General features: G+C 36.1%; 1 protein-coding gene across 6 annotated transcripts in view; it reads right to left on the bottom strand.

Moving 5' to 3' along the window:
• Positions 1 to 561: 561 nt before the first annotated feature.
• RBMS3 (RNA binding motif single stranded interacting protein 3) overlaps positions 562 to 10,829 on the bottom strand; it is a 743,532-nt gene continuing 733,264 nt past the window's right edge. For all 6 annotated transcript variants that reach the window (XM_060109330.1, XM_060109331.1, XM_060109327.1 and 3 more), the window contains one exon: positions 562 to 7,081. In XM_060109330.1, the coding sequence (XP_059965313.1) occupies positions 7,075 to 7,081 (7 nt within the window). In that variant the 3' untranslated portion in view covers positions 562 to 7,074. The remainder of the gene's footprint in view (positions 7,082 to 10,829) is intronic.

Raw genomic sequence — 10,829 nt, 5'->3', positions numbered from 1 at the left:
CTCCGTTTCTTGGGACTTAAACGAAAAGACAGACTTTTTGATAGCTGAGAGACTTTTTCATCTTTATCGTAAATGACGCTCCTTTATAAAAAAATCCAGAATAAAAACCCTCTGAGATTAAGTTTGAGCTATATTACTTTTCACTGTACTAATGTTGGACTGCAGCTAAAAGAGTTATCTTTGTCAGCACCCCTTTAAATACAGCGTTATTGGTAGACGTTGGGCGTGTTTGTTAGACAGGAGGTGGATGATCTCTGAATCCTTAAGCGTAAAAATTGGGAAGAGTGTGTGAGGTCCTAGGGACACCTAAGTGGTCCATACCCCCAAAGCTCCTAAACAATGGCTTTTCCAAGCTCCCTTGCATGAATACAGTGGTCCCTCTTCTCTCACGTTTTGTTACCAGGGATGGTTCTTTTTTTGAGAAATTTTGTAGGAAGTCAATTAAATACAGACACTGTTCCTTCCACTATGCCCTCCCTCAATCCATCTCTGGTAGAGTGAAGAAAAACACAACGGCCCTACTTGGTTGATTTTATTTTCATTTTTTATTGAAAGCTTCATCAAAGAAAACAGAAGTTTAAACCTAACATCCACTGATCTACAGAAAGCCCAAGGAATGGGGAAAATGGTAGCTAATTTGACTGTGGTACAGATGAAAAAATTAAAAATAAAGCCAGAAACACTGTAGAATTACAGAATTTTCCATGACAGAGACAGCAGTACAAAATGCTCTTAAATAAAATTCAAACTCGAATGACGTTTTGGAAATTCTATGAAGTCATATATGGCCTGAAACAAGGGTTTTAAAAGAAGCTGTGTCCCTTTTTCTTTTTTATAAACTATTTCATAGCAAGTACACTTTTACATATATATTTTTAAAATTAAGATTCCAATTACATTCTTTTTAAATAAATGGAAGCAATAATTCTCAGAATGGTGAAAACTTTTTCAAGTGTCTCTTTTGAAATAGTTTTTACAGTTCTTGAAAACTATGGAATAACTCCTTTTTTATATATGAGGAAATAACATATTTTGGGGAGGAGGACAGAGCATCTTTCTTAATAATGTAAGACCAGAGAGTTTAAAATACACAGTATAATCCTAAAATTACACTTTGGATACTATTTAAACTTGAAATAATTATTTTAAAAAAATTCACCGGAGTGTCAAGGTCATTAAAGCCTTAATACTGTAATGCAAAGTTAAAAAATAAACACTGCAATTTTTTGGTCCAAGATTTAAGATAGGGATAAGAGTGCATATTTAACCAAGGGCTGTTACTATATTCTCGTAACTCAATTTTGAGTTGACCTGTTCTACTGGTTCAAATTTCAATAGTGAACAAATCCAAAATAGCTTTCTTTTGAGGGAAGCCAAATTCTTTGCTACAGTTTTTTCCTTTATATTCTGTAAGAATACAGCCAACTCTCAATTGTTTGTGGTGGATGGGAAAGGGACATTATGGATATTAAAAATCCCACAGAATATAATGCGCTGACATTAATTTTACCAATGATTTCAAACTGCTTCAATAAATGAATACCTAAGGAACAAAATAGATTTGAATATTATTTCCAAATGTTTCTTTTTCCATCCTCAGGGTGAAATGCTAATAGGAGGAAATAGAGCCCAAGTCCTAATAGTTGAAAAGAGGAGACAAAACAGGTGCACAAAGTAGATGATTAGCCCTTCAAAATTTGGGAGTATTGTATTTCTGCAGGACTGGGGCTTCAGGGCAGTCACTAACTGGAGGGAATACAGTGGAAGAAAAGCATGACCCAGTGGCCTAGTGGTTCTTCCTGCAGACTCCAAGATCAATCTCACCCCTGCTTCAACTTTAGAGCTTCTGCGTAGAAGATGCTTTTCTAAAAAGTTTATTTTCCCTCCCAGAAATACAAAGAAATAAATATGGAGAAGCCATCCAGCCTTTTTTATGTGACAGCATAGGTAATGAGGTATAAAACCAGAGATAAAAGAAATCACCAATCGGGGCTGAGCTCCCCTGCCTTACATCAACATAGATCATTTGGGCCACTCAGGGATTTTGTTCTTAGCTTTTGTACTTTCCTGAACTCTATGTACTCCACAGAGGAGAGCCATGAACAAGAGCACTTGGATTAAGGGACCAATTTCAAATTTCAGAATATTTTGTAAGAAATGTTCAATTTGAGTCAGACTCAGCTGTCTTCCAGTGCCACAGTAGGTGTCATTTGCAAAACAAATTGATTCACTAATGAAATCCCATTATTACTCTTTCACAGAAGGGGTATCATACACAGAATCAACGAGCCTGTTTCAAGCCCGTCAGTCCCTCAAATTGGAATGAGGGGATGTCAGTCCCAGCGAGCTCAGAAGTTTGAAGCATGCCAGTCACAATAACATGAAAAACAAAATCTCATCCTTACTCCCTACTGTGGACAAGAGAATATAGATCAAGGCTCTATGACATGTTTAAACTTGATTATGAAGTGTGATTCTTCCAATGTGCTGAATGTTGTTATATACCTACATAAATATTATACTTTCATTTGGTTTTATATCATATAAAAAACATTTATCACTGAAACCCACTTAAAAATTTCTCTCGGCTGATCAGCTCATCTTGCAGTGGTTCCTGCACTCAGATTAAGAATGAGCCTGAATTGTCAAATGTATTTTCAGTCTCCTACTAAGATTATCATCTGTCTAGACAGTCCATTGAAACTTTTTCTCAAGCTTGAAGAAGACTGCAAAGGTCGTAATCACATCTCAACTTTCATTAATTGGAATTTTAGGCCACTGTGAAAGACTCATAGGTGGGCATGGGTGTGTGTGGGTGTGTGTGTGTATATATATATATATATTTATATATATATATATATAAAATAGACACCCCAATTATTCAAATAAGGTTAAAAAAACTAAGTACTTTTAGTAGTTTTATTTTCTCATAAGTGGACTGAAAATGATTATAAAACAGTTTTGCAAGGGGTTGATGGACTCTGTAGGTACAGCAAACTTCCTGCTCCACCTAGCTTTCTCCTGCCCTGGGCTTTCCATCTCTGATACAGACGCTTTTAACACCATGTAGTTTTTCATTAGGAGAGATGGAAGTGAGTCTTATATGCTGTCAAATGTGGCAGATGTTAAGGTCACAGGAGAATTGATTCAAGTGAAGCATGGCGACAACATCTGAATGATTGAAATCTACCAAGGAAACAAACTAACCCTGAACAAACTGCAATCAGGTAGATTATTTTTAGAATAGCATGTGACTTGCAATATTCAAGACATGCCTGTGTTGAAGGACAAACAGGCGCCCACCCTGCAAGTATTACCTTTAGTTCACCTAGGTTCTGTGATGTCTTCAGAAGACATGGCCATGCTCTGAGGAGCTCCCAGTCACTATACAGACTTCCTTCCTGACAACACCTCCTCGTTATTAAAAGAATACCTACTCCTCCACTGACCATGGAACTAGAGTTTGGAGGAGATGATTTTTATCCCATTTGGATTGTGGTTTTAGTTTGTTTCCTGACATTTAGGCTAAGTCTTGGCAATTACAATTGAAAGGAAAAATGGAAACATCTGAATAAATGCTTGAAGTATTGTGAAACAGAATACTTTAAAAAATGATTGTAGTCCTAAATTGGGTTAAAGTCACCATAATCTATATTGCTGATTAAATTAGGACTCTGATGTCTGTATGTACTGAACACATGTTTTAGTTTGTTTTACTTTTCATACAATGTAAAGTATGAAAAGTAAAGTTTGTTTTACTTTTCATACAATGCTTACCTGTTGATGCTTTTATTTTTTCCCCAGACTTGATTCTTAAAAACAATTTTTAGGTGAGATGATGTGTAAATTTGAACATGTGCCACTTTTTCCTTCTTTTTTTTCCTTTTAGATTTAAAATATTTTATAGAATGGCCTAATATAAAAAATCCAAACACAAAGCACACATGGACACATAAAATGACACAGGCAAAGTGATAAGATTTGCCTGAAGTGGTTTTAAACAAATTGAGATTATTGAAATTTTATAGTTGAAAAAAATGTTGCTGAATGTATAAATAAAGCAGTAGTTTTGAATAGAAACAGGAAGTTACCTAGGCACATTCATCAGCCACATGGTAGCTACCTCTTAGTCTCATTGTTGATTGTGTAAATGAGACTTTCTTTGTATCACATTAAGTTTTGTTTTGTTTTCTTTTTTTACAGAAGAAAAAGAAAGCATGTTGATTTCATATTCAAATGAATTATGCCCAGGATAATCCTTATTTATACAAAGAGTTCAGAGACTGAAAAAGAGAAACAAAAAGCACAGTTCCTATACAGGTTTGTTCATCCCCCAGTAACTTGGGGGCCCATTTCTCAAAGAGAAAACTTAAGTGCCACCCTTAAAATACATGAGAAGCGGAAAAATGGAACAGAAAAAAGCTGAAAAATGGAACAGAAGAAAGTATAAATTCAGGATTCTCTCTAAAGTATGGAAAACCATAAGGATGGCTGTGACCAGTTGAAACTTTTTCGTAGCACATGCTACATTGCCTTAGCTATATTTTTGCCTCTAATTGGACCACAAAGATATGGAATCACTCTCTAGATAATGAGCTTTCAATTCATGGGGTTTTTCAAATAAGAGAATTGGATTTATTTCAACACTAGGCCTTTGTTTACAGGTCATAAATAGTAGAATATTGATTATTTTTTTATGAGTCAAACTCATTACCCATGTTGACCTAATGGGAATACGCTTTATTTTTTAATATTTTAGTTTTTAAACACCTACGCTGTTTTCTTTTACAGTGCACTGTATGCATTACCCTCTTCCTTCTGGACTAAGACAGGTTCCTGTGACTTTGTGAGAAGAATTTCACCTATTGATTCTAATGATACATTAGAAAGCCATTCTACCACATGGGTCATTTAACAAAGTTCCACTGTCCTTCATTTCAGGTAAAACTGTATAGGTTGAACATGGATTTCATGGCTCAAATATGCAAAGATGTTTGGTAAGTCAATTTAATTCATTTTAAACAATGTTTTGCATCATTCTCAATGCAAATATATCGCCTTTGGCTTTAATAATTGATCAAATCTAATTATTTGGGTTCTTATTCATATAAACCAGACAATTTCTTGATTGTCAACTAGCATTAAAAGCTTACCTAAATTCCACTAATAGAATCCTCAATCTTATTGGTCCTATTTGCCTCAAGGAGCTAAACTGAAATTAAAAAGTCTATTTTCTCTTTCTTCTGACAACACCAGGATATGAAAATACAATGAAAAGAGGCAAAAAAGAAAAAAAAAAGATATCCCCTCCCCAATTGCGGAGTCAAGGTAGATGATGACAAAGACTGAGGTGAGAAGACAAAAATCTAGAAGTGCAGGAATTTAGAAGGAAGACTATTGTTACAAATACAGTGAGACTTTTTCAGGAGACCACTCACCACTCAACAGGGTATCACTGAGCTTTTTTGACAAGTGATCTTTCAGACCAGTTCAGGGAGTATCTTGAGTTCAAAATTCATATAAAGAAGTTTCAACCTGTTAAACAAGTGTTGTAGCTCATTGGTGGCCATCAATACAGGCTTCACAATTCAAGAGAGCTAGGAAGGAACCAGAAAAGCACATGGAATTTAAAGCCATTTGGCTCTATTGGTTGGAATCCAGAACTCTTGGTACTGAAACTGCTGACCACACAGGAACAAGCTTCTACTATCAACAAAAATACATTTAAAATAAAAACTTTTTTTTTTTTTTGCAGTATGTAAAACACCAGTGGAAGGTAGTTTAAACAAACAACAAAGTAAGAACTGGTCCGGCCATGTAGGTCAAATAAAATTTTAAAAAAGAAAAGAGAAGAAAAGGAAAACAACCTCTATCTTCTGGACTGCAATAGGGTGCCACTTCATCTTTGGTATAAAATAGGCCATCCATAGGCTGAATTTGATCACAACTAGGAAAGACTACAGAAATTGTCAACAATTTCTCTATCTATTGCTTTTTTTGTTTTTTTGTGTTTTTTTTTCACTTTTTGACCATAAGCTCCTATCTACTTGTTTTTTTTTTTAAATGCTCTTAAGCTAGGTTTTGCAATGTGACAAGCAAAGCTGACTAAAAAGTTTGTAAAGCTCATAAAAAAGACTGCAGATAAAAAGCACTAAAGCTTTTGCTAGCCATCACGCTTCAGAAATAAAAAAATCTGCATTCTGCCCCCCAGACACGCATTATTTCTAATGCAGTTGTTTTGAAACCAACGTTAATAACTTTACCGTAAAATGTTTTAGCCTTCTAGAATGATTCAACACTTAAGACAAAGTTCATGAGAAGTCCCAGCATTTTCCCAATTCTTGCAGTTGCCATGGTTTCTTTTATCAACAAATTTTCTTCAAATGAAGAAAAACATTTTCTTTTAAACTGTACAGTTTTTTTTTTCACCCTAAAAACTCATAGTCTTAAACTTCTGTACCAGTGAAAGCTGGCACAATATTTCAATTCTTTCTTTTTTTAAACAAGACGTTGAGAGCTTGCCTCGAGAGCCTTTGACGTCCTTAAAATTAAGGCAATTAAGATTCAAGATAAACCTTACCTAAATATTTCTAAGAAAAAAAAATTAAAAAAACCAACCCACTAGATTTAAACAAGAAGGGAAAAAGAAAGAGTAGCTTAATTACTGAGGAAGACAATTTGTTTCCATTTCTGCTTGCCCACCTCTTGACATCAGATTTTCCATTAAAAAAAAAAATCTATCTACACCTTCAGATAAATTCTGAATTCAAATGTTCTTCCAGATAAATGTCAACCTTCCATGTTTTGCTTTGTTTGCTTGTTGTTGTTGTTGTCCTCTTCTGGGATTTTTTTTTCTTTAAAAAGAATGATGGCAAAAATAAACTGTCAGACCACATGAAGGAACCACTTGCACAGCACATAAAAACATGTTGTTTTCATTGGGTAAAGTAGAAAATTAAAAAAAAAAAAAGCATTCCATCGACGCCTGTGCAAAACTGGAAGCCAACTTCTTGTTCAATGAAGTTTCTTCATTCAAGGCAGAGTTTCAGACGGACATTCTTCGTTCGGTCTTGTTTATGGTCTGTGAAAACAATGGAATAAGAGGGGTCATTACACCAAAACAACTCTGAAATCACCTTCTGTGCTCTTTTCCAGTGAGCACTCTTTAAAAGCTACCAAGCTCTTTCAATATAACAGTTAAAAAAGCACATTGGGCTTAGGAGAGTGTCAAATTCTGCCACTTTCACACAAATATCTATTTGAGCTGGAGTTTGTTTATATTAAATAGCATGGGTAATAGATCAAGAATATCTTTCAGTTGTAAAGTTGTAAATATACAAATATATCTAGACAAGCAATATTTCCTATGTTCATGGAATGTATTCTTCAATGCTTGGCTTATGTTTTAGCTCCTCCAGAAATTCCTTGAGTAGTTCTGTCCTTTCAGAACTTCCATGAGATTCATCACAAACTCAGTCAAACAATCTGTGATTCCCTACTATGTACCCAGGATATAGCAATGGGTTGTATTTTTTTTAATTGAAGTATAGTTGATTTAGAATGTTGTGTTGATTTCTGCACAGCAGAAATCAGTGATTCAGATATACATATACACATACTTCTTTTTAATATTCTTTTCCATTGTGCTTTATCACAGGATATTGAATATACTTCCCTGTGCTATACAGTAGGACCCTGTTGTTTATCCATCCTGTATATAAGAGCTTACATCTGCAGCAATTGATTCTTTGTTACCTCATGGAGCCCATCAAGTGTATCCACATAAGCAGAAGGCTTATGTAAATAAGACAGGTAAGAGGGCAATGCAGTTTTGTTCACTTTCCAATTTCTTTTCTTCTTCCTTGCTTCTCTATCTCAACAAGGTTTTAAATTCTTGAGAGCAGGGACTATATTTTACTTCTACTTTTTACTCTTCAGGACTCTGGCAGACTGGTAGGCACATTGTAGGTGTTTAACAAGACAAATGCTATTTTTATTATATGTCACTTTGCCAGCCCAGCCCACATAATCTCTTCTGATTCTGCCCCATCTATATGGCAGGGCTGAGCTAATAGTGGGTTGATCTTTACTCTTATCTCTTCCACCCACAGATCAGAATTTAGCTCAAGAATTTCAGGGGTATCTTTTAAAATGAAGATGCTTCAAACTATCTGTAGGTCCTATTTAGATGAAGCCTTGTTCCCTCAGTGTTCTGTGGGTTCTTCTGGTGCCCAGTTGCTTAATTTAGTAAAGAAACCTCAGTGCTGCTGGGTAGAGTTGTCCAGGTGTTTCACTGCACAGGATGCTTGGCCGAAGGAGTGCCTGGGGGCTGATTTTAGCCCATGGTCTGTTCCCCAAGTTGTGTACTCTGGTGCAGGGCTGCATTTGCCCTGAGCAAGTGGCCCTTATTCAAATTCACAAAAAGCCCTCAACAATGTTTTGAAATAGCCTGGGATGTTTTGACAGTTAGCCTGAGGGTTTCCTTTTCCTAATTTGCAAAAAGCTCTCATATGTCTCAGCTATAGCTGTTAGAAACCTGGGTAATTTGTTACTAGAATCATGTAAGGAAAGCAACTCATTGATAGAGTGAATATTTCCATTTTTAACCAAGAGTTTAAGTCTCTAGAAATACATATTATTTCTGTGTTATGCAAGAAAGTGGGGTTCCTTTTAAGAATAAAAGCAATCGAAATTTTCATAATAGCAGCAACAGTAAGGGAAATTTTAGTAGTAGTAGTCATGGGAACCATGGTATATATTTGATCTCTCTGTACATCTTTGCAAAGTTTAGGTTTATGCCATTTACTTCTAAAAATCTATCTTGTTATGGGAACAAAATTTTGTGTGTGTTTTTATGTTTGTTTTTTGGTCTATTCTTTGCTCCCACTCCCATCTTCTACCCTAGTATTATTGGGCATTGAGCAGAAAATGCCTAATACAGCATGAATCTCCATCAGAGCTGCTCAGTGAATGCTGTCTTAGTTAATGGACTACATGACACAGAACCCCCTCACTGCTCAGGTGTGTCACATGGGCTGGTATCTAAGCATCCGTATTTATGAGTGAGGCTGGAGCTACTTTCAAGTTTTATAACCTTACACAAATGTTTCCAGTAGCCTCCTACCATCACTTGCTTCATCCTTCAAGTGGTCTCGTTGCTACATGAAAACAAATGAGGAGAAATAAATGGTTGTGCTTTACATTTTCATGATGACTAGCTGAAGTTTGAAGGAAAAAGGTGTTGCTCTTTAATAGAACTGAATTCACTCCTGTGCACCTTCTCTGTCCTAATGAAGTGTGAAAGTGCACATTTACATAATGCTTATGTCATGCACTGGCATTCATAAAAACAGTAGGCTTTCAAAGTGTCAAGGCTGTGATCGGGAGCAACAAGAACATTCTAAGTTGTGCAGTGAGACTATTTTAAAAATAAAATGAATTGCAATGTAAAAAGAGAAATTTGTGTGAATGAGAGCATGATTATGAAAATCATTTGCAAACTGTAAAGTACTGTGCAAATAGAAATATATTATTATTCACAAGCTTAAAGGACATGTAAGGATGGTAATCAAGGGCATATAATTTGCTCATTACCGTACTGACAATTTAAAGGCAATTGGTGTCATGATAGTTCAGTTAGACAGAGAAGACCTGAAGAATTAAAAAGACCAACAATATTGGGGTTGAGATAAAGGCCTTCTAAGGTCACTGTGAAGGTTGGAAGACTGAGAGTTTGACCAAATTTAAGATCACAGAGTCATTCTGAATACTCTCATCCTCCATCCTCCCCGTGCCTACTCCCCCAAAAAGCAGAGTGAATATATTAAAAAGTAGCAAATCATCATCTTAGAATTCTAGACTTTTAGGCTAGAAGAATTCTTAAAGATGATCTAAGGATGCTGTATTCCCCAGAGTCATTTCTAACAGATTAGCTTCACAAATTTTCATGTGAAAAGAGGGATTCTGTGATCCAGAGTGTGGAAAACCTGCACAGTATACTCCCACTACTGGATTACCCACTATAAACTAAATGTGCGGTTAGGGCACCAACAAAGAAAGGTATCAATAGAAAAAAAATTGTTCTGAAAAAATGTAATCTTTTAAATTAGTATCAAAATAATCATCATGCTGACAATAAAATTTTTGTTTAGTTCTTTAATAATTTGTTAATTTTTTGTTTGTTTCTTTAGCATTCCAAAGGAGGAGGGCAGCACACACTCCTCAAATCTTTCAGGAAGTATCTATCTATCTGGCCCTCTAGGAGGTCACGGCCACTAGCATATTAACGGCTTTGAAGAGAGCTGCAATTAAGCAAGCATTTCACTTAGCTTAGTGTTCCAGGGCAGGGTGGTAAATCCTAGCTCAGCACTGGATACCTAATTTATACTTTTTGGAGAACACTGATCTAATCTCTCACTTTAAAGATGTGAGGGAGGCTCCTTGAGGAGACAACAAGTGGCAAAGATGGAATCTGAACCAAGGACTTCTGATTTTGCTTATTAGAATGTAACTTTGCTTGAAGACTCATACTTTTAAAGTCCTAGTTATTTTTTTTTTTTTTTTTTATTTTTTTTTTTTACTGTACGCGGGCCTCTCACTGCTGTGGCCTCTCCCGTTGCGGAGCACAGGCTCCGGACACACAGGCTCCGCGGCCATGGCTCGCGGGCCCAGCCGCTCCGCGGCATGTGGGATCTTCCGGGATCGGGGCACGAACCCGTGTCCCCTGCATCGGCAGGCGGACTCTCAACCACTGCGCCACCATGGAAGCCCCTAGTTATTTTTAAGATTTCCTAAATAGCACAAAGAAAAACTGAGAATAACCTAAGCAG

This window comes from Mesoplodon densirostris, chromosome 10 (assembly GCF_025265405.1).
Source record: "Mesoplodon densirostris isolate mMesDen1 chromosome 10, mMesDen1 primary haplotype, whole genome shotgun sequence".
Classification (NCBI taxonomy): Eukaryota; Metazoa; Chordata; class Mammalia; order Artiodactyla; family Ziphiidae; genus Mesoplodon; species Mesoplodon densirostris.
This window is presented reverse-complemented; position numbering and strand designations above follow the sequence as displayed.